The sequence below is a fragment of the Dreissena polymorpha genome, chromosome 15 (genome assembly GCF_020536995.1).
Source record: "Dreissena polymorpha isolate Duluth1 chromosome 15, UMN_Dpol_1.0, whole genome shotgun sequence".
Taxonomy (NCBI): domain Eukaryota; kingdom Metazoa; phylum Mollusca; class Bivalvia; order Myida; family Dreissenidae; genus Dreissena; species Dreissena polymorpha.
In genome coordinates, this window is record NC_068369.1 from 44,229,314 (window position 1) to 44,254,746 (window position 25,433).

General features: G+C 36.3%; 1 protein-coding gene across 1 annotated transcript in view; it reads left to right on the forward strand.

Annotated features, from left to right (window-relative positions):
- The window catches only part of LOC127859898 (histone acetyltransferase type B catalytic subunit-like), a 34,589-nt gene extending 22,012 nt beyond the window's left edge, over window positions 1-12,577 (forward strand). Inside the window, exons 8-11 of the mRNA XM_052397501.1 lie at window positions 2,027-2,133; window positions 5,767-5,918; window positions 9,630-9,746; window positions 11,588-12,577. Of these exons, the coding sequence (XP_052253461.1) occupies window positions 2,027-2,133; window positions 5,767-5,918; window positions 9,630-9,746; window positions 11,588-11,755 (544 nt within the window). The 3' untranslated portion in view covers window positions 11,756-12,577. The remainder of the gene's footprint in view (window positions 1-2,026; window positions 2,134-5,766; window positions 5,919-9,629; window positions 9,747-11,587) is intronic.
- The last annotated feature ends 12,856 nt before the right edge of the window (window positions 12,578-25,433 follow it).

Below are 25,433 nucleotides of genomic sequence, written 5' to 3' on the forward strand. Positions count from 1 at the left end.
GTTAGTACAGTGTACAAAGACGACTTAAACTCACCAAAAAAAAGTATTATTGAATGGCAATTCTCTGCATTCCATCTGTTTTTGCATGGTCTGGAACAGTATGCCTATTTTTTTATGAGCCAATGATGTTTTGTGATTTTAAGAAAAAGCAGGGCTACAGAGAATATTACATGTCAATTAGTCTTTACTACAAGCTTTTTGTAACAATTAGTTTATTTGCTAAAAAAGTAATTTTTTTGTCAATTTGTTATTGACAATTTCATAAAAACTTTAATATATTTCTGGATAAATTAGCTTATTTCGGGCATTGATAATTCTCAGTATTCTTATTCCAATTGATAAAATCGTTATGAATTCACATTGTCAATGGTTGTGTGTATCTATTAGTAAATTGTCTATTGACAAATCATGGATGATGAGTTATTTTGTTTCCAACACAATCCATCCATGGCAACCCAGTGGAAATCTTTTTTCAATGATGTTATTTGTATTTAAAGACGTGGAATGATGATGGAATCGCAATGTTGATTTGAGCGGAATATTTTCTGAAGCTGTCACCATGTGAGCTTTTTAAACTGAGAATATTCTCTTCACAACGTCTTTTCCCGATGATATGAGTTGCGTTACAAATTAAATATATGGGGCGCGCACGCATAAATGAAAGTTTCCTTGCCTATCCGCGTTTAGCAGCCAACATTTTCTAGAATTTTTTACTACAGAAGTACATTTTGATATAGACACCAGGCCGAACCGGTGTCTATATAAACTTACAACAATTGTAAAGGCCGCACTAAAGGTCACAATATGCTAATTAAAAATGAATGTGGTACGAAGGAAAACGATATAACAAAAAAGACTAAGAATCTACTGAAATGTGTTTTTCCATTTTCATGATCGCTTTCTGCATGATTGATTTTTTATTTCAATTTGTTTTCTGTCAAATAGAAATGGTAAAAACGATAAAACAACTCATAAAGTATTTTGAAACTGAGGTTACAGACACAAATTCCATGAACGTTGTTATAGAAATTCACAAAATTAGTATGCTTAAGGGACATACCTTTTAACCATTTAAATTTTATTTCTTAAAATGACAGAATAATTTTCTGCAAGTATAAATAGGATGTCTGCAAACATAGAATTAAAGAAAAGAATTAAAGGGACCTTTTCATAGATTTTGGCATGTTTGGAAGTTTGACATTAAATGCTTTATATTGATAAATGTAAACATTGAATCTAAAAAGCTCTTGTAAAAAACAAGGATAAACTTGAAGAAAGAAAAAAAAGTTACCCTCAACTGGGCTTAAAACACTGACCCCTGGAGTAAAAGTCTAACGCTTAGACCACTCCGCCATTCATGCTAATACATTGAGTGATGTATTTTACACTTTATATAAGCAATCCTCATAGTGTCACAAAATATAACGACAACAACAGAACTCTCCAAATTATTCAATCGTTTCGCTTTGCAACACTTGATAATTTTTATGTTTTTAAATCGTCAAAAGATGCATATAATGATTATTTTAGAGCATGGTAAATGTTCATTATTATCGTTCGCTCACAAAGGATCACAACTACAAAGAAAATTTGCGATTATGCCCCCGGATCGAATTATCGGGGTTATATTGTTTTTGGCCTGCCTGTCTGGCATTGTATGTGTCTGTCTGTCATTGTATGTGTGTGTCTGTCCCAAAACTTTAACCTTGGTAATAACTTTTGCAAAATTGATGATAGCAATTTGATATTTGGCATGCATGTGTATCTCATGGAGCTGCATATTTTGAGTGGTGAAAGGTCAAGGTCAAGTCATCCTTCAAGTTCAAAAGTCAAAATACAATCCAAGGCAAGTAATAAGCTTTAAAAGGGAGATAATTTCTAAACCTGCCAAATGATATATTGAAATTTTTTTCGAAGCGGAGCAATAGGGGGAATTGTGTTTCTGACAAACACATCTCTTGTTTTATTTTGTCAATCTACCAAAACGAGAAAAGGCCCCTTTAACAATTAGAATTGGTTTTCACAGCCAGGTTCTCATACTGCCACCCTTCCAAAAGCAAGGTCATGGTGCCCACCTGCTGCAGACGTTCTACAACCGTTGCTATGGAGACAGTGAGATCCTAGATATCACAGGTAAAAAATGTGATCCTATTATCAGACCAATGTTTTAATGTCAAATTTTGTATGACAAAGTGTATTTTCAGGGCTTTTTTGGGCCCTTGTTTATTCCGATGTTTTGCATACTCCTGTCATCATATCATGCACTTATTCTTCTATAAATTGACAGGCTAGGGCGTCTTCTCAATTTCATGAAAAAATAACTGCTTGTGTGTTCAATCCAAATTGAACATTTCACATCTTAAAAAGATAATAATACTGTATATATTCAGGTTAGTTTTTCCTGTAAAAGACCATAAGCAAAAACTACACTTTGTTATCTCCTTATCATATAAACCAACGGCCATATTTCATATTGAGAATAAGATCGAGGTGTTTTTGTATTATTAGCTCACCTGAGCGATAGCTCGGGGTGAGCTATTGTGATCACTCAGCGTCCGGCGTCCGTCCGTCTGTCTGTCTGTCTGTAAACAATTTGTAAACATCTTCTTCTACTAAACCATTGAGCCAATTTCAACTTAATTTCATGTGGAGCATCCCTAGGTCATGGGACAAAAGAATTGTTAAAAAAAATTTGATCACATAACCAAGATGGCCGCCATGACCATATATGGTAAAAACCTTAAAAAATCTTCTTGTCAGAAACCGCTCGTCAGATTTTCAAAAATTTCACAGGGATGACCTTTGAAGGCTCCCCTGAAAAAGTTGTTCAAAGAAATTTGATTCGTCAAAAAACATGGCCGCAGGAGCTCGTTGAACTTTGCATGTTTATTCGTTTTTGCCTATTTTGTGAAAACTTTCAAAAATCATCCACATTTTTTGTCCGATCCTTTCCAAATTTGCACAGTGTCTTAATATCAATGAGGACACGAACCCTACAAAAAATGAGCATTATTGGTCCATGAAGTACAGAATTACCTCCCCTTGAATTGAGAAAATGGTGTTTATGCAATAAAGTCCAAATTTTTCATCCAATTCTTTCCAAACTTGTTTATATATCAGATTAAAGAGAATAAAATTTTCTTTATTATGGTTTTTCTTTCATGAAAACAAATAAAGGATAATTGTTATTAATTGTTGCTTAATTAATGAACAATGCGAATTATCGGTATAGATTTTTTTCCTGACATGCCGTCCCAGATATTAACCGCTTTCAGCTGTAGACTGTGCATCAATACATCGCTGTGTTATTGACCTGAAAAATTCATACGCAGTCGGCATTAACACCGGTCATCGAGACAAATTACTGATGTGAAAACAATTTATAAACAAATCGTACATCGTAGAGGATTAAATAAACAATTACATCTGATTAAAGATTAAAGATTGCTGCCGATTTAAATCAATTTGAGTACTTTTTGCGTATATTTGATGCCGAATGGGAAACTGTGTTTAGACTTAAGTTGAGAAAAATGGCAACGAGATACTTGCCTGTTGGTAGCTAAAGAAACTTCAGCGTACAGTTCATAATGGGTGGCCATTCCATGCTGTAGTCTACGGGCGGGTAGTGAACTGGTTGAGAAAAGTGGAAGCTTTGTGGAAAAGCGGTTGAGAAGTTTGTAAGAAAACCCTGAATTATCAGTCTTGTGTGAAGAAGGCATTGCGTCTCTTCACGCAGAGGGCCCTTATCACATAAAGAATATAACAACCATCAAGACCAACCAGGTAGGGTTTTTATTTTTTTAAACTAACACCCCGAATTTGGTCGTATTTTCTGTTGCTATAGTTTACTGTTTAGGTTGTTTTGCATCAAAAATCGGCAAGATAGATCTAGCAAATTTGCCATTTTTTTTTTATTAATAACGTATGATTCATTGATTGTGAGCTTTTAAAACATTTTGACCTTTGAATAAAGCATAAATCAGGAAAAGAATTTTAACAGTAATTGAAAATACGATCAAATACGCCATTTTTGCTGACTGGGACAGGTCTTTTTTAATTAAACAAAATGTTTTATTGTCCCCAACATATGAGCCCAGCAGCAAGAAATGTTGTTTTTTTTACTTTTTGTAAAACAAATATGGGCAACCTACCGTAATCCAAATTCGCCGACACCTTAATTCGATGATGTTCTATTTTTATCGATTAAATGGATGATTATTGTCTTGGAATCATTTCAAAGTAATACAGCCGAGTTTAAAATTATTATTTTGTGCTATTAAACATTCATTATTTTTTAAATTATTTGCTAAATATTGCTTCATGTAACCGTTACATCGTCAAATTTGGGTCACACCAGGATACAATTATTTAGCATTCAAACAACGATTGGGATAAAAACTAAGGGAACCCATGCTGAAGTTTTCAATTTTAACTGTTTAGCAGAAGCCACCATACCCAATTTTCTTAGGTGTATGTGGAGGCTTCTGGCAGCATGATTCTGTGAATATAAATGGTGACATTTGATTCTGCATTAATTAAACATGTATTATTGACTTAAAGTATGTGTGAAAAATATAATTTGTAACCACTGTTACAGGTTTTATCTGGTTCTTCAAAAGCAACACCTGCAGTCGAGTCCATGCCAGACAGAGGGTGCATGTGAATGAATTGCCTTTTGACTAACTTTGTGTCCTTTATCAAATACATGAAGATTTTTAAATATATGTGTATGTTGTTTTTTTAAGAAAATAGAATCACCAGAACAGGTACAGGCACCCTTTAAATGTGTCGAATCCAGGAGCTTCTGGGGGCCTCTTGCCCCCTTGTCCCCTGGACCCACCGAGGGCCCTGCGGCCCCCTGGCCCCCAGCTTTAAGTTCAGGATTTTCAAAATATCCAACTTTGACCCCTGCAAATGCTTTGCTAAAACTTTGGCTACAGTTTCTAAAATTTGGCTACACAAAATTCCATTTGGCTAAAATGTTGGCCACAGAAATTTTTGGGCAAGAGGAGCCCTGTTTGGATTGTATTTGGGTCATCTGGGGTCAGCAACTAGGCACTAGGTCAAATAATAGAAAAACCTTTTGTAGACTATAGAGGTCACAGTTTCATCAGATTTAATTGAAATATAGTCAGAATGTTGTCTTGTTAAAATCTGGATTGGGATTGACTTTGGGTCATCTAGGGTCAAAAACTAGGTCAGATTAAAAAAACAAACTTTTGTAGACAGTAGAGGTCACAGTTTTCATTAAATCTTTATGAAATTTGGCCAGAATATTAATCTTGATGAAATCTGGGTTGGGATTGTATTAGGGTCATCTGGGGTCAAAAACTAGGTCAAATCATAGAAAAACTTTGTGAAGACAATAGAGGTCATAGTTTTCATATGATCTTAATGAAATATGGTCAGAATGTTTATCTTGATAATATCTGATTTTGGATCGTATATGGGTCATCTGGGGTCAAAAATTAGGTCACCGGGCAAATTCTAGTAAAACCTTGTGTAGATGAAAGAGGTCACAGTTTTCATCATGTCTTAATGAAATTTTGTCAGAATGTATTAATTAATGAAATTTGGCTTGGGATTGTATATGGGTCTAATAAAATTTAAGTTCATGAAGCAAGGTTAGTCAGGTGAGCGATTCAGGACCATCATGGCCCTCTTGTATTAATTTGACAGGGCCTCTGTACTGAATTTCATGTAAACATTTTTTCAATTCACCAATAACTTGTCTAATGAACAAAATCGGTATATAAAATTTTCCAGTTGAAGACCCGTCAGAAGATTTCCAGAGACTTCGAGACTTTGTGGATGCCAGGAACTGCATGGCTCTGAAGTCTTTCAAACCGGACAAACTTCGCAAGGGTTTTGATGAGGACATGGTGAGGGAGGCACGCACGAAGCTCAAGCTCAACAGGGTACGTTCACCTGTAATAGCAACACTAAATTAGTTGAACAAGGATGAAATATAAACAATTATTTGCTTTTATGTCATGCCCACTTGCTAAAGTTGCCGATCATGGCAGTTAAGGAGTCAGAGCATAGCGGAACTGTAGCTTTCGTTGATCGATTGAACTGGGCTTTAGGAAAACTGTGCTTAAAGCATGTGTGTTTAAAGTGTCATGCAAGACTAGCCTGTGCAGTTTACACAGGCTTATGAGGGTCTACACTCTCTGCTTTAATGGTATTTTCGTTTTCAGTACTGGGTAAGTCTCTTCTTATTTAAAATCCATTTGGGGCAGAAAGTGTTGTCCCTGTATAGCCAGTGCAGACTGCTCAGGTGGGGCAGAAAGTGTTGTCCCTGTATAGCCAGTGCAGACTGCTCAGGTGGGGCAGAAAGTGTTGTCCCTGTATAGCCAGTGCAGACTGCTCAGGTGGGGCAGAAAGTGTTGTCCCTGTATAGCCAGTGCAGACTGCTCAGGTACATCTGGGGAAAGTGTTGTCCCTGTTTAGCCAGTGCAGACTGCTTAGGTACATCTGGGGAAAGTGTTGTCCCTGTTTAGCCAGTGCAGACTGCTCAGGTTCATCTGGGGAAAGTGTTGTCCCTGTTTAGCCAGTGCACACTGCTCAGGTACATGAAAGTGTTGTCCCAGTTTAGCCAGTGCACACTGCTCAGGTACAGGAAAGTGTTGTCCCTGTTTAGCCAGTGCACACTGCTCAGGTACAGGAAAGTGTTGTCCCTGTTTAGCCAGTGCACACTGCTCAGGTACAGGAAAGTGTTGTCCCTGTTTAGCCAGTGCACACTGCTCAGGTACAGGAAAGTGTTGTCCCTGTTTAGCCAGTGCACACTGCTCAGGTACAGGAAAGTGTTGTCCCTGTTTAGCCAGTGCACACTGCTCAGGTACAGGAAAGTGTTGTCCCTGTTTAGCCAGTGCACACTGCTCAGGTACATCTGGGAAGACACTTTATGCTTTAAGCCTGAGCGAGGCTCAATTTTATTCGCATTTATTTCTTGTCCACTTGCATAAAGCTGCAACTTATGGCGGTTTAGATGTCTGAACTGTATCATTTATTGTATCAATTTTACAATAACTTACCAAAAATGTTCACCTTGAACAGTCAGTGAATGCGTTTTTAGCTTGACTATATATATATATATATATATATATATATATATATATATATATAGTGGAGCTATCATACTCGCCCCAGCATCGTAGTGAGCGTGCAAATGTTATAGTTTGCGTACCACCTCAAATATTTTCTATGTCCCTTGACATATTGCTTTTATATTTTGCATACTTCTTTACCAACATGACCCCAATCTATAAACAAGAGCAGACAACTGTATCAAGTATTTTGTAAGGATTATGGCCCTTTTTCACTTAGAAAATTTAAAATTGGTTTAAGTTTTGTGTTTAGGTCCACTTTATTCCTAAAGTATCAAAGCTATTGCTTTCATACTTGCAACACTTACTAACTATAATAAGGGGACTGTGCAGGCAAAGTTATGTTACTCTAGCTGGCATTCTGTCAGAATTATGGCCCCTTTGATACTTACGGTATATAATTGAACATTTGGTTAAGTTGTGTGTGTTGGTCCATTTTACTCCTAAAGTATCATAGCTATAATTGCTCTCCAAATTGGAACACTCGCTAACTATCATAAGGGAACTGTACAGGAAAAGTTGCATAACTCTTGTTGGCATTTTAATGGAATTATGGCCCTTTTTTGACTTAGTCACTTTGCATATTTTGTTAAATTTTGTGTTTAGATCCACTTTCCTTCTAAAGTATCAAGGCTATTGCTTTCAAACTTCAAATACTTTCTTATTATCATGAGGGTACTGTACCTGGGAAGTTGAATTTGACCTTGACCTTTGATTAACCTTGACTCTCAAGTTCAAATTAATAAATTTTGCTTAAATTGCCATAACTTTTTTATTTATGATCAGATTTGATTTATACTTTGACAAAACAACACTTACCTGACATACCACAATGGACTCCACCCAAACCATTCCCCACACTCCACCCCAGAATCCCCCCCCTCAAAAAAATAAAATCTTTTTTCTTTTTTTTTGAAAGATAATCTAATAAATGACCACCCCTCCACATTATACCCCCTCTCTCCACCCCCACCCCACCCCCCCCACCCAAATTTTTTTTTTTAACATGGTAAAAAAAAAACACATATTTATTTATTTCATTTTTGAAATCCCACCAAGCTATTGCTATCAAACTTGAAATAAAATCTTATTACTTTGTTTTATGTCTTTACAAATGTTCAATAGATTGTGGAAAATATACCTGAACTCAGAATCGTCTATAAAGAACAACTTCTTTAAAACACAAGCGATCAATATGTTTCAATTATGGTCCTCCTCCGGACCACTTAGAATATGACTATATTATCTTGACCTTATTGAATATGAACAATTTCCCCATGATGGCTTACGTTATACTGTCAAACACTAGTATAGTCGAGCGCACTGTCTTCTGCTATTGTTTTTCCAACCACCCAAAAGTCATTATGTGGTAGTATTGTTACTAAATTAAGGTTAAAGAGAGATACTAAAGAGCTGAAAGCAAAACTATTGTAATTTCTATAGAATTCTTATGCAGATGCAACAGTTTGAAGCTTGCGTCACAATTTGGTCATTAACAATAGGAAACAATAATGGGTCCAAAAAATCAATGATCTCTATTTAAATCTGTACTCTTATTTAAGTACAGGATTTTTTAGCGAGGCTGTTTTCGGAGAAAACCCGAGCTATTGTCATAGCCAGCTTGTCGTCCGATGTCCGCCGTCCGCCGTCGTGCTAAAACCTTAACATTGGACATAACTTTTTAAATATTGAAGATTGCACCTTGATATTTGGCATGCATGTGTATCTCATGGAGCTGCACATTTTGAGTGGTAAAATTTCAAGGTGAACATCATCCTTCAAGGTCTAGGGTGCAAAAAACAAAGTAAAGGGAAGTAATAAGCTTTAAATGGACATAGTTATCTGACCATCCCACTTATATATTATTGTTTAATAAATCAAAACGGTGCAGTAGGCGGCATTGCATTTCTGACAAACACATTGTGGTAAAATGTCAAGGTCATCCTTTACGGTCTACGGTAAAAAATACAGATTTAAGGGAAGTAATAAGCTTTAAAAGGGAGAAAATTATTCAATATTGAACATAGCCACTTTATATATTTGGCATGCATGTGCATCTAATGGAGCTGCACATTTTAAGTGGTGAATCTACAGTCACGGTAGTGGCTCTTTATTATTTGCTACTAAAAATAGAGATTTGTTACAGACAATTATTTTCAAGGGAAGTAATTTATATAATTATAAATCTCATATTATATATTTCCTTACCAAGAATTGAAGTCCTTTTCACAGTTACTGTACAGATTTATTATTTTGATTAGTTATAACCTAAATGATTGATTTGTCAAAGTTTTTTTAAAATGATATAATTATAGTTTCTTTGATGTTCATTACATACCTGTGGACTTATGTCAATAGATACATGATCAACTCTGGCTATGATCTCTTTTAAACCACAGTCCTTGGTTGTCAGTGATGTCAGACATGGTCATAATTTACTGTGAGACCCAAAAAAATATTCTGACAAGCTTTCGCAGCCCAGCATGGCACCCGTAATGCGGTGCTCTTTTTCCTGTTTAGCGCCAGATCCGTCGTGTGTACGAGATACTGCGTATGAAAGCTACAGACCACACTAACAAAAAGGAGTACACTCAATTCAGACTGGATGTCAAGAGAAGACTCAACATACCCTTCCAGGTAGGCAGCTGCAATTATATCCGGAAATGTCATTTCAGATTAGCCTGTGCAGACTGCTCAGGTTCATCTGGGAAAAAAACTTAATTAAAATGCATTAAGCCCTAATTTTTCCAGAACTAACTATATGTTTTGTGAGTTTAAAACATAAGTCATCAATTGTACCATGTCTTATGATCGGATCCCCAACAAATCATAAATATTTACAATCTTTTTATCTTTTTAGCTCACCTGAGCACAACGTGCATGTGGTGAGCTTTTGTGATCGCCTTTTTCCGTCGTGCGTCGTCCGTCGTCAACATTTTGCCGTGTGAACACTCTAGAGGCCACATTTATTGCCTGATCTTAATGAAATTTGGTCAGAACATTTGTCCCATTGATACCTCGACTGAGTTAGAAACTGGGTCATGCTGAGTCAAAAACTAGGTCACTAGGTCAAAAAAAAGAAAAACCTTGTGAACACTGTAGAAGTCACATTTGATGCCCAATCTTCATGTAACTTTGTCAAAATGTTTGTCTAAATGATATGTTGGTTGAGTTAAAAAATGGTTCCGGTCCGTTGAAAAACATGGCCGCCAGGGTCGGGGCAGTATTCCTTATATGGCTATAGAGAAACCTTGTGAACACTCTAGAAGTCACAATTTTTGCCCAATCATCATGAAACTTGGTTAAAACATTGGTTTCATTGATATCTCAGACGAGTTTGAAAATGGTCCAGATTGGTGAAAAAACATGGCCGCCAGGGGGCGGGGCAGTTTTCCTTATATGGCTATAGTAAAACCTTGTTTACACTCTAGAGGCCACATTTATTGTCCAATCTTCATGAAATTTGGTCAGAAGATTGGTCTCAATGATATCTTGAATGAGTTCGAAAATGGTTACGTTTGCTTGAAAAACATGGCTGCCAAGGGGCGGGGCATTTTTCCTTATATGGCTATATATGGCTATAGTAAAATCTTGTTAACACTCTAGAGGCCACATTTATTGTCCGATCTTTATGAAACTTGGTCAGAAGATTCATCCCAATAATAACTTAAACGAGTTCAAAAATGATGTCGGTTGGTTGAAAAACATGGCCACCAGGGGGCGGGGCATTTTTCCTTATAATGCTATAGTAAAACCTTGTTAACACTCTAGAGGCCACATTTTTTTTCTGATCTTCATGAAACTTGGTCAGAAGATTTGTCATAATGATATCTAAGATGAGTTTGAAAATGGTCTGTTTGCTTAAAAAGTATGGCCACCAGGCGGCGGGGCATTTTTCCTAATATGGCTATATATCATGCTTTAGTAAAACCTTGTTAACGCTCTAGAGGCCACATTTATTGTCCAATCATCATGAAACTTGGTCAGATGATTTGTCCCAATGATATCTTGGATGAGTTTGAAAATGGTTCCGGTTGGTGGAAAAACATGGCCGCCAAGGGGGCGTGGCATTTTTCCTTATTTGGCTATAGTTAAACCTTGTTAACACTCTAGAAGCCATATTTATTGTATGATCATCATACAACTTTGTCAGAAGATTTGTCCCAATGATATTTTGGACATGTTCGAAAATGGTTTCAGTTGCTTGAAAAACATGGCCATCAGTGGGCTGGGCATTTTTCCTTATATGGACTTATGAATCTTCATGAAACTTTGTCAGTATATTTGTTTAAATGATATCTTGGATGTGTATGAAAATGGTTCTGGTCTGTTGAAAAACGTGGCTGCCAGGGTGTTCACTAGTCATGAAAGTTGGTAAGAACATTTTGTTCTATTGACATCTTGGCCTGCACAGAACAGGTCAGTTCTTTTGAATCTCAGGTGAGATTGTTGCTCACCTTGTTTGACACATTTTTCAGAAAAATGGTCGTGACTTTGAGAAGCTTCAGAAGGCCCTGGCCCCTGATGAGCTGTCAGCGACCTTGAGCTGTATGACCCTGCCACAGCGCCACCAGTACCTGGAGAAGGCCTTCGAGGACACGACCGAGGTCTACAGTCGGGTCATAGAGCGCCTGAACATGTGCTGACTGACATTGGTTGAATGAAATTGGGAGTGCTGGGCGTAGAACATTTCTGAATAATGGTGCAATCTGGAGCAGATTATTTGAACCTCATTTTGGGAAATCTAGGCTTATTGCATGTGCGTTAAGTGTCAGCCCAGATTAGCCTGTGCACACAGTCTGCACAGGCTGCGCACTAATCATGGATGACACTCTCAACTAGATTTTTCTCTAAAAATGGACTCCTTGCAGACAAAAAAAGACATTTAAGAATCTTCATGATTAGCCTTGCAAACTGCGCAGGCTTTTGTGGGACGACACTTTACACACATGAATTTAACCCAGTTTTGTCCGATAGAGGCTCATTCAGTGACCGTTTCGTTCATCTCACATTACTCACTTATGTCAATATTCTTTCTGAACCCTGAATTGAATCATGGTGGTAGACACAACATGTGTACAACATATTCACTTCCACTTAAAATGCTTATGTAATTTGATTCTTTGTGGTTATGTTGGTATTTTGATGATTTCTATTTAAACAATAAATTAAGTTTCAACCCAGAAATCCCAATTTCATGATGCCTGGTATGCCTGGTATGCCTGGTATGCCTGGTATGCCTGGTATGCCTGGTATGCCTGGTATGCCTGGAACTGCTACAGCTTGTGCATTTGTTCATTGCTTTATGGTACTTGGTGTTCAGCATTTAGAACAGGAACCTAGTTTTGATTGATGTCTTTGGTTACAGTTTTGTTTAATTGCGGTAATTTGATGGTGTAGAATAAATGATGTTGATTGCTAACTGTAAGTGCTTATAATTTATGTGTAAATAAATCATCACTGAGAGATTGTTTGTGATTTCAGTTTATGCAACAGTAGTTATATGTTTTAATTTTCTGCCTTTATTAAAAAAGATTTTACATGTCTCCACACAATTTCGTCAAAGCTGCTTTTGTGTTGTCATTGGTATTATTTTTAGCTCACCTGAGCGCATAATCATCCTTCAGTCTGTGCATTTATTTTTTAGCTTACCTGGGCACAACGTGCTCATGGTGAGCTATTGTGATCGCCTTTTGTCCGTCGTGTGTTGTCAACATTTGCCTTGTTAACACTCTAGAGGCCACATTTATGACCCAATCTTCATGAAACTAACTCAGAACATCTTACCCAATAATATCTTGGACGAGTTCGAAAATTGTTCCGGTTGATTGAAAAACATGGCCGCCAGGGGGCGTGGCAGTTTCCTTATATGGCTATAGTAAAACCTTGTTTACACTCTAGAAGTCACATTTCTTGTCCGATTTTCATGAAACTTTGTCAGAACATGTTTCCCAATAATATCTTGGACGAGTTTGAAAATGGTTCCGGTTGGTTGAAAAACATGGCCGCCAGGGGGCGTGGCAGTTTTCCTTATTTGGCTATAGTAAAACCTTGTTAACACTCTAGAAGTCACATTTTTAGTCCAATCTTCATGAAACTTTGTCAGAACATGTGTGCCAATAATATCTTGGACGAGTTTGAAAATGGTTCCGGTTGCTTGAAAAACATGGCCACCAGGGGGCGTGGCAGTTTTCCTCATATGGCATTAGTAAAACCTTGTTAACACTCTAGAAGTCACATTTTTAGTCCAATTTTCATGAAACTTGGTCAAAACATGTGTCCCAATAATATCTTGGACGAGTTCGAAAATGGTTCCAGTTGAATGAAAAACATGGCCGCCATGGGGCGGGGCAGTTTTCCTTATATGGCTTTACTGTATGGTAAAACCTTGTTAACACTCTAGAAGTCACATTTGTGGTTTAATGCTCATGAAACTTGGTCAGAATATTTGAACTAATAATATCTGGGCTAAGTTAAAAAATGGTTGAGATCAGTTAAATAACATGGCCGCAAGGGGGCGTGGCATTTTTTCTTAAATGGCTATTTACTACAAAACCTTGTTAACACTATAGCAGTCACATTTATTATCCAATCTTTATGAAACTTGATCAGAACATTTGTTCTAACAATAGCTTGAGTGAGTTGTTTGAAAATGGTTATGGTTTGTTGAATAACATGGCCGCCGGGGGGGGGGGGGGGGGGGGGGCGGCAGTTGTCCTTATATGGCTTTAGTGAAAACTTGTTGACACTATATTAGCCACATTTACTGGCCAATCTTCATGAAACTTGGTCAGAACATTTATCCCAATGAAATTTTGCCAGAGATTGAAGCTGGGTCATATGAGCTCAAAAACTAGGTCACAAGGTCAAATATAAAAAAAAACATGTTAAAAGTCACTTTTTTGGTCCAAAATAATCTTCATGAATTAGCTTGCATTTTTTCAGAATAGTCTTGTTCCTTTGGCTTTCAGGTGAGCGCCTTAGGGCCTGATGGCCCTCTTGTTTCTTCTAAGGATTTCCCATCCTGAACCGCTCGGCAGATTTTAATGAAAATCACAGGAATGATTCTTGGGTTAACATCTTCAAAGTTGTTTAAACAACCTAGCCAATTTTGTATGTAGGTCATTAAAGTTAGATTTAGATTTCAAACATGAAAATGTATTAATCTTCTCTGAAACCACAGGGGTCTGGTTGCTCAAAACTGACAAACCAGTAAAGCTAACAGCTGTTAATTTGTGGATTAAATTATTAATATTACTGTTTTGTTTTTACATTTAACATATATGTTAATTTAAAAAAATGTGTATACTTTAGGTATTTGCTTATGTTTGATAATATTGATAATAAGATTGCTTTCAAAATTAATTTTATGTGAAGTTAACAGATTGTAACCTTAACTGGCCTGCTATTCAGCATCTGGGCACAGGGCTTAAATATTTGGTGTATAACATCATTTTGTGGTCTTTAACTGAGTTTGTGTAAGTCATGACCCTTTGTCCAAAACTGGCCATGTCTCAGAGGTCACATGATTTATATATACTTTTAAGAAAGCAACAGGGTCAGTGGTTTAATATTGAGTGTGTACAATTGTATTGTTATCCTCTACAGAGTTTGTTAAAATAATCTGTCTTGGGTTTAAATTGGCATTGGGTATTTCTTTTTAGCTCACCTGAGCCTTGTGCTCAGGGTGAGCTTTTGTGATCACCTTTTGTCCATTGTCAGTCGTTCGTCATCAAAATTTTGCCATGTGAACATTCTAGAGGCCACATTTCTTGTCCGATCTTCATGAAACTTGGTCAGAACATTTGTCCCAATGTTACCTCGACTGAGTTCGAAACTGGGTAATGCTGGGTCAAAAACTAGGTCACTAGGTCAAAAAAAAAGAAAAACCTTGTGAACACTGTAGAAGTCACATTTGATGCCCAATCTTCATGTTACTTTGTCAAAATGTTTGTCTTAATGATATGTTGGTTGAGTTTAAAAATGGTTCTGGTCCGTTGTAAAACATTGTCGCCAGGGGGGCGGAGCAGTTTTCCTTATATGGCTATAGGGAAACCTTGTGAACACTCTAGATGTCACAATTTTTGCCCAATGCTCATGAATCCTTGTTAAAAACTTAAGTTTTATTGATATTTCGACGAGTTTGAAAATAGTCTAGATCCTTGAAAAAAATTGGCCGCCAAGGGGCGGGCAGTTTTCTGTATATGTATATTGTGAAAAAATGTGAACAGTCTAGAAGACACATTTTTTGTCCAATCGTCATAAAATCTGGTCAGAACATTTGTTTCCTGTATATGATGGTTGAGTTTGAAAAATGGTTTTGATCTGTCAAGAAACATTGCCGACAGCGGGCAATAGTTACATTTATATAATAAAAATGCTTGTGAACACTACAGAAGTTACATTTTTTGCCCAATCATCGTGAAATTTGGTCAACACATTGCTTTTATGGATATCTCGGACGAGGTCCAAAATGGTCGTGATCAGTGAAAAAAACATGGCCCCCAGGTGTGGGGTAGTTTTCTTTTATATGTATATAGTGAAAACATGTGTACAGTCTAGAAGACACATTCTTGCCTAATCTTTATGAAATTTGGTAGGAACATTTGTTTCTTGAATACAATGGTTAAGTTCAACAATTATTTTTATCCATCTAGTTACATGACTGCCAGGGGGGGGGGTCATTTTCCTTTATATAGTAAAAAAGCTTGTGAACACTCTTAAAGTCACATTTTTTTACCAATCATCATGAAACTTGGTCAAAACATTGGTTTTATTGATATGTCGGATGAGTTTGAAAATGGTCGTGATCAGTGGAAAATCATGGCTACCAGGAGGTGGGGCCATTTTCTCTATATGTATGTAAGAAGCATTTTCCTTATGTTATATTTTAAAATATATCTGGGTATTAAAAACATGGTCGCCAGGGTGGGTGGGGTAATTTTCTGTTTAGGCCTATTGTGAATACGTTGGAACACCTTATTTTTAAAGTCAGTCTTGTCATACCAATACTTTGAAATATTTGCTGAAGAGTTTTAATCTTTGTTTCTTTCCATCTTAGTCTCTCAGGTGAGCAACCCAGGGACCTCTTGTTTCATTAAAATGTATTAAGTAAAAACGTTTACGAATCTTTGAAACTGCAAGGCCGAGGAGTTTGTTATTTGACTTGTATCATTGTTTGGTGGTCCTCCACTAAGTTTGGTGAAATCATGGCTCTGGGGTCAAAAGTGGCATCACCTAAGGGTCACAAGACTTTTGAAATCTCTTAAACAACTTCAATCATGGGTTTGATATTTGGTGTAAAACATCATATGGTGGCCCTACCAAGTTCTCTCCCCTCTCCATTTTATGAATGTAATTAAACATGAAAACCACATAAACATATATCTTGAGATAGCGATGTTATGAGCAAGAAAGTACAGAAAGGAAAAGTTCATATTAAAATTTATAGACAAATGTACGCATTGAAACATGCACCAAAAAGTACAACAAACGAAAAGAATCGCACATGTACATTTATATACATAGTCGCATATCCATGAGTAAATAATAATTATTCGCAACAAACCCTTATGCCCAAGACGAATTCGATGGTCAACACTTAGGATATCCACAATCGACTTGCTGCCATGAAAATACTACTAAATTATAATAAACACACACTTAAAAATATCCTGGTGGGTCGGCGTTGGCTATGTTAATAAGGGTTGCATCTTTTGGTAGGATCCAATCATGTGTGTCAAAATAATGTAGGATCCAACGCCCATCTGTCAAAATAACATTGGAATGAATGCCCGGGTTGTAAAAATAATGTAGAAACCTGTCCGGTTTGTCAAAATAACGCAGAAACAAAAGAACGGTTTGTCAAAACAAAAGAACGAAGGTCCGTCTGTATCAAAATTCTTCCTATTTGCGTTGATCCATTGACACATTACAACCGAATGACACCATAAAGCCTGGCAGATGATTGCCAAAAGTCTGTGAAGCGTTACATTTGCTTGATTTGGGGACATAGGCACGTAAACGTGACTACGCTAATGCAAACTCAGGCGGACTACTACGTCAGGTTCTAAAGACCACTTTTGTTTATATTAATCATTAAACTTAAAAAAAAACTTAAGTACGTAAACAAAGTATCACACTTAAACTTGCAGGTTAATGTAATCTGTTTATCTTTCAGAGTCGTTTTTTCGGTAAGACGGGTAGCGTCATTCGAGGTGCGCTCACACACGCGTTAAGTACACGCCACGGAACTGTATTTTGTAATTTAAAATGCTTTCGAATAATTGTGTTTTATTTGCATCCTGGAATACACCCCATTGAAGTTTTTTTGTAATTTAAAATGTGTAAGAACAAATTACACAACGCATGGAAGCCGTTTACTGTGGGATTTTGTACTTGTTCATTTCTTTATTATGTCGTGGTGGTTGTGCCGCGGACCCAGTCGACTTGAAGGCAGATGGGCAAGATCGGAGAGTAAATTCCACACCCAAAGTCATCGATCGTATTCGGCAGGTACTGATACATGGAAACGGCAGTTATGATTTGCACCCGGATCTACGTAACAAGGATTCTTTCTCGCAGTATGGGCAAGATAAGAAGCTTAGCAACCACTTTGGGTCGAAAAGAAATGTTTTTTTTGTTGAAAGCGTATGACGGACAGTCTCTAGCAAACACATTACTCTTTGAAATGAAGAACAACTGGACGGGACTTATAATTGAAGCCATTCCACACCTGTTTTCTCTCCTAGTTTCTGTAATCAGAAACTGGTACTTACAGAAGCCCTGGAGGAACATTTTTTGTTATATGTTATAGGTTATTTGTTACTAGTTGTTTGTTATTACTTATTACTTAATAGCTACGAGTTTTATACGCGCAAAAATCAGAAGCATGGAAATGGTGAACAGCTCTAGTGACGGCGATTCTGCGGTATATTATTTTTTTATTTATAAGATTTATTCATACATTGATAAACGGATACACATGAGCTGTAACAATTAATACGTGTGACACGTTCTGTAAATAAACATATATATATATATATATATAATGTTGGATTGATGTTCTATTCATTCTTCAGCCATTGTGTTTAAGAGAGCTCGATTTACTTCAAAATCATTCTCTCAGGAGTGGCTCAATCTGGATGTAGGAGGATACCTCAAGGCTCAAGTGAGAAAGAGAGAATTTCAGTGATCGTTAACCGGTAGTGCTGTGCATAGTGTACTCCCTTGTTATTTCCCGCCATAGAAGTACTTGGATCGGAATCATTTATTTTTATTTTAAATGCCGTAAGTTTTTCCTTAACATTATAATTATTATTTTATATTATTATCGTATATTATTCTTATGTACTGCAAGTACTGTAGATCTATTGCCATTGACTTGCTTGATGAAATTTGTATTTATAAGGAGTTGTGATGTACTGTATGGAATACGAACAGGAACTAGCCCTACTGTGGTGGTTCTCACTCGGGGGGGGGGGGGGGTAACTTCCTATATAGCGGTATGCCGATTTTATGGGGTGTGTTTTTCGACTAAAATTATAGATATGGGTATGGTTTTGAGCATCTAAGTATAGTTTTGGGTATTGAAATTAGAAATTTGCTTGTATATAAATGCATAAAGATTTGAAAGTATCAGTATCAAAATGAGTATGATAAATGTCATTCTTGTATATACATGGGTATCAAAAAGTAAATTTCAGTAGCGGGAAAGACATAATAGCAAATTCAATAAGTATACTGTATTGATATGAAAGAGATTACATTTCTAGTATGAAATGTGTCCACTTTATCAAATTCTAGTATTTAAATTGGTCCAGTTTATGAAACTTCTAGTATTGAAATGGGTCCACTTTATCAATGGTATCGTATACACATGGGTATGCTTTTTCAAAAATCTTGTATCAAAATGGGTCTACCTTATCAGAGTTCCGGTATAAAAATGGGTCACATTTCGGAAGTCTCAGCGGGACACCCCTACCCTAAAATTTGGGACCCCCCCCGCGGGGTTCTCAGAGCAACGAATACATTCGTTAGTACACACGAAGGTTTAACATGAGCCCAAAATAATTCATATAAATTTCTCTTGGGGCTACCTGCCTGATAATTAGACAAAACTTGATGAACCTCAAAACTGAGATGGGATCTACAAATAAGATTGGATGGACAACTCAAATCAGGGAATGGTAATCACTGAGCAGACAGGCGCAAGGAACACTGGCGTTAGGGTGTAATACGCTAGCTCTTGTTGTTATAAGCCTAGTCAGCAGATCAAAATATCCTTGTCGCTTCATAGATCGCAGAAAACGCAATGCGTGTGCAATAATATTCACGGACAAGGAATAGCGAGTCTTTCTAATGTCTAGCTCCTGCTGGTTTTTCAATGCCCAAACAAGTTTGGTACGATGTATTCGAAAGCAGTTAATGCAGAATTAGCTACATGTATCACTTACACACGTATGTAGCTTAATTACCTTTACTACTATCGGACCGATGTTTCTTCACCGACAGTGCGAGCAGTTCTGCCTTATTCCCCGTGAGTTGCTGATTACATTGTATATAGTCACAGGTCACATGACTTTATGAATTCGCCCAGGTTATATCATTTATATAACCAGATGTTAAATTGCTGGGAGATCAACTTGAATAACTGCTAAATTTAATTACTTAATACATATATTTTCCGATGCATTCATGTGAAACATATTTCCTAACAATTATTAAATCATTCCCATTCGATTTACCAATTATTTATGTCACTGTCATATTTTGTAATTTTATATTTCTAGCTGACATCCCCATCAGGCATCAAGTTTGTTACAAAAGAAACCCGAGAGACTGTGCCATTGTCGTTAAATAAATAAATAAATAAATACAGTAAAGGAGGATTAACATGAGCAAGGAAACGAGAAAGAAAAAGTCTACATACACCAGTTCCTAAGGTATCATAACCAGCCAGATTTGTAAATGATTTCATAGAATTGATCCTTGGGTAGTCCTCTACTAACATTTCTCAAGAAATTTAAATTCATATCGAAGTCTGCATGCCAAAGCTACCAATTGGAAAATATTATTAAAAATAGAAAAGAAAAATCAAACACTAGCCTGATTGGAAACTCATTTCACAGAAATAGTATTTGAGTAGTCCTCTGCCAAATTTCTCAAGGAAAAGAAGTCCGAATGGAACTCTCATTGGCATAGCAACCAATTGGAAAATATAATTTTATATTTTTGACTCCTAGTCCAATGTGTTCAGCACTCATTCAAACTGCCTCCTGAGTTGTAAATAATTTCACAATAAAAGTCCTTTTGTACGAAGATTACTCAAGGAATTGAAATTCATATGGACCTCTAGTTATGCCCCCCCCCCATTCGAAGAAGGTGGGGTATATTGCTTTGCAAATGTCGGTCGGTCTGTCCGTATACCAAACAGTTTACAGATGATAACTCAAGAATGTTTTGACCTAGGACATGAAATTTGATAGAGAGGTTGGCCTTGACCAGCAGATGCATGACCCCTATTTTTTTTGAGGTCAGTAGGTTTAAGCTCAAGGTCAATGTGACCCAGAACAGTGAAACCGTTTCCGGATGATAACTCAATAATAGTTGGCCCTAGGATCATGAAACTTTACAGGGAGGTTGACTATGACCAGCAAATTACCCCCATTGATTTTTGTCAGGTTAGTTGGCCAAAGGTCATAGTGACCTGGATAGGGTAAAGCGGTTTTCGAATCTTAACTCTATAATGCTAGGGTTATGATCAGGAAATTTTAGCCCCTTTCGTGGAAAGAGTTCGCACTGCCTTAAAAGTTCTTAATTCGGGTCCCATTCTTAAAAACAGGTTAAAATTAACAGCCCAACTTTACAAAATTCACATGGTTATTTTTATTCAGTTGGGTATCATCACATGGTTAAACAATTTAAGACATGATTATTACCTGATACTAGGACACTTAATCCTGGGACAAGAAATAATGGTTTTAGGTAAATACTAAACTTTAATACCGGTAGTCTTTTTCAATGCTATAGAGAACTGAAGTTTGGTCCAACCTTCATGATTTATGGTACAAATGCTTGTCCTCTTGGTCAATTTCAATCTGGGTCTCATTTGTAAAATAATTATGGTAAAAACTGCAGTCAATTTGTAAGTGGAGATGTTAATGGCAATCATGTCCCTTTTGTCTCATTTACTGAAACATCAATATTTGTCAATATTTACATATTTACCCGGCATATTGTTAACTTATAATAAATAACTTATACGCAATAAGAAATAACTTATAAGTATTAAGAAATAAGTAATAACTAATAACAAATAAGTAAAAAGTAATAACTAGTAAGAAATAACTAAAAAGTAATAAGAAATAACACATAAGAAATAAGTTATAACAAAATAAGACAAGCTTGATTTTTGGTAAAATTTACAAAATGTTCTGTGTTGACATGATTTATTATGCCCTCCATCAGATATGCCAGGTTATATTAGTTTACAAATGTCGGCCTGTCTGTCTATCTGTACACCAGAGTCTTGTCCACTCTATTACTTAACACGTTTGAATCCAAACTTCATTAAACTTACCGGTATCTAGGTCAAGAAGTCCTTTGACATATTACTTTAATACATTAAAAGCTTAAACAACTCAATCCAAATAAAAAGAGAATACAAATTTGCGACTGTGGATCAATTGACGAGTCACCAAATACGCGATCGCTCCGCCCACTAAGTTGTGTTTTCATAAAACGCTTATTCCATTACTCCGACAGTCTTTGTTTGTCGGACCATGTAGCCGCAATAAACAACGAAATCTGATTAATTATAACGTGAGTTTGATTGACAGCTGGCGAGTGGTCAATTAGACCTAAGAAATGATTCAATTCCGGCTCAAAACAAGACATGATGTATTAAAAGGCTGTCATGTCGGCAAAATTGTTGCTCAATTATTTAAAGAAATTAGATTAAGTATTAGATACACATAACAGAACATATACATGATTCTAGGCTTGTTATTCTTTAGCAAGGCAACAAAAATTATAATGATGGTTGCCAGTGCAGCAACAAATTGCGAAAAAAAGACATATTGTTGATATTTTGTCTAAGTTATCCCTATAACATAAAAATGAGGATAAACAGTGCACACACATCTCGGCCTGTGCTTTTAGACACACTCTTTATATATTTGATTGGGTTGTGAACATTTGAAACTTGCGATATTAAAATTTATAACATAATTTTGAAAACAGAGTTGCGTCTAAGATTATGCAATAGCGAACAACTTCAGTGCTTTCAGCGCTTTGATTGAAACTGTGATAGATCATAATTTCAACTAATGTTGTGTGTAGTTGCAACTCCACACTAAGCAATTTCTACATACATGTACAATAAAACGGTCGGTAAAATTGACGATACAAGATTCGGTTGATATAACGACACTTTCCGCCAAAATTTGCTTTTTGCTCAGAAAAGACTCTCTCGAAACGTAAAACATCATAAAATCGGAAACTGTCGTACCTTATCAGCTTGTGTGGACTGCACAGGCTAATCGGGGACGACACTTTACGCACATTCATTAAACCCCCTTATAACGGAGCACGGCTCATGTGCATTTTACGCAAATTGTTTTGATGGAGACGCAATGTGACAATGGAACTTCAGTATCGAATGTTTTCATCAACAGAGCTGATCTATCTGGCGGTGAGAAGTGAGGCATTCAACAGAACCGATATTTAAACAATACTTTAAACAATACGATTGGGTTTCTTTTTCACTTATGGCCTTGTTAAATATTTTAAATGTCATGCATTGTTCGTGGTTTGCAAACATTCAAATGTATGATTGATAACTGTAATGTTTACCTTTACATTTTCTAGACTGACTTAGAATCTGGGTTACGCGAGTAAAAAACTAGTCCACAATGTCGAATGTAACAAAAGCCTTGTTAACATTATACCGTCCACATGACACATGATTTGAAGTTAATTGTGGCAACACCAAGGCTGTATACGAATCTGGGTCACGTGGATAAATAACTAGGTCACCAGGTTATATATATATATATATATATATATATATATATATATATATATATATATATATATATATATATATATATATATATATATATATATATATATATATATATATATATATATATAATTCGATCAGAAATGAGAAAAATTAATTTTAGTTATATTCCCACCAGCTTCCATTGCCGTTTGGGCTCCCGATTGTTCACGAAGGCGAATTTTGCAAAATCGGGATGTTTGAGTATCTCTCTAGGTCGATTAGGGACCAGACACATTCTGTGACCATCGGCATCGTTCCACGTCTAATCCGGCTCATTCGGTTTTGTATCGGGCTGTATACCGCAATTTATCTTAGATGACTGTGAAGATGTGCATAACATGAGTACACTATCAAGCTCCGCACGTTTTATATTGAGAGATCCCCGAAATAGCAATTTTTTTATCGGCAACCCAAACACAAGGCATCGTGGTTGAGGTGGACAACATCATTAACAAATATGCTTTAGCACGAAGACAAAAAATGAACTTGATTCTATCGTTAAAGCTGTACGTGTAAATTATTATTAAATAATAACGTCGAACGATTGCCATCGAATTTTCTGAGAATTGGTTGAAAATATTTGACAGTTTATTAAGAAGGTGATTTACTGACACGGAATATAGCATAAGTATAAAATGTTCGTAAATGTTCTTTGTGCTGAAATGATATTTGTATGGTGATGTTGATGTTCAGATCAACCATTGCATTTTGGAGTGGTTGAGTGTCAATAAACATTTGACAGTAACATTATAGAAAAATGTAAATATGATACTTGACGCTAAAAAAAAACATTGGTTCTTTTCATTGCAAAAAACCCCCACAGTTAATGCATAGCACGATGAAAATATTTGCAGAAATGTATCAGGATGCAAACGACAAAGTTGACAAAAAGGCTCAATATTTGTCAACCAATTCCATGTTATATTCATGATGTTCATGAAAAGAACATTATATTATACAATGCCAGTACGTCAATGCGAACACATAGATCATATTTTGTTCGTAGGATACAATGACCCAATACAAGGTTGATGCTAATTTATTGAAGCAATGGACAAAGCACGTCAGTATATCCTAGTCTCTTTTAAGCATAAATAACACATCTGGTTTGCCTCTTTTATTCCTACGCTGTTTCGTTTGTGTATTTGTAAATAAGTGTAAGGACACACTATTAATTATTCAGTGGAACTTTTGTAGATAGAGACCGAATGGCGGATGTATACATGAAAACGGTGTGAATTCACGAAAACACATTACTTGTACATGCCAGGTAAGAGCTTCTTCATTCCTTGTTATAACGATAAGCAATATTTTATCAATTAAAAAAAAGACTTATAATAAAGCAAAGTACTACATGGTGATTCATTCGTCCATCAACAGTCCGTTGAATTGCTCCAACCTAATGCTAAGAACCATGTTATAAATATAAAAACACATCACATCAATCTTATTGCTACGAAAATGTTACAAGAACACGAAGAGCAGCAGAAAAAGAACTTCAAACGGTCGGTACAGCAACAACAGTAACCAACACAACAACAACAATTAACAAAGCCAACTACTACTACTACTACTACTACTACTACTACTGTTACTACTACTACTACTACTACCACTACTACTACTTCTACTTCTACTACTACTACTACTACTACTTCTACTACTACTACTACTACTACTACTACTACTACTACTACTACTACTACTACTTCTACTACAACTACTACTACTACTACTACTACTACTACTACTACTACTACTTCTACTACTACTACTACTACTACTGATACTACTACTACTACTACTACTACTACTACTACTACTACTACTACTACTACTACTACTACTACTACTACTACTACTACTACTACTACTACTACAACTACTACTACTACTACTACTACTACTACTACTACTACTACTACTACTACTACTACTACTACTACTTCTACTACTGCTGCTGCTATAGTTTACGCTTGATTGACTCAACCCTTTTCTGACGTGTATTCGACTTGGTTTAACACGAATGATTAGGTTGTAAAAAATACTGAAACGATTATTCGATATAGCGATGTTTAATGCATTGAAAAGAAAATGATGAATTTTCTTTTCCAGGAACAGTATTTCATAAACTCGTTTGTCTTTATTACATAACAGAGTAATTATCGCTCGAACCAACTCCGAGAGCTGTCCAACAATATCGTAGACACATGGCAATACTCTGTTATTGGGCATATGGGTGTCACTTACAAAAACGT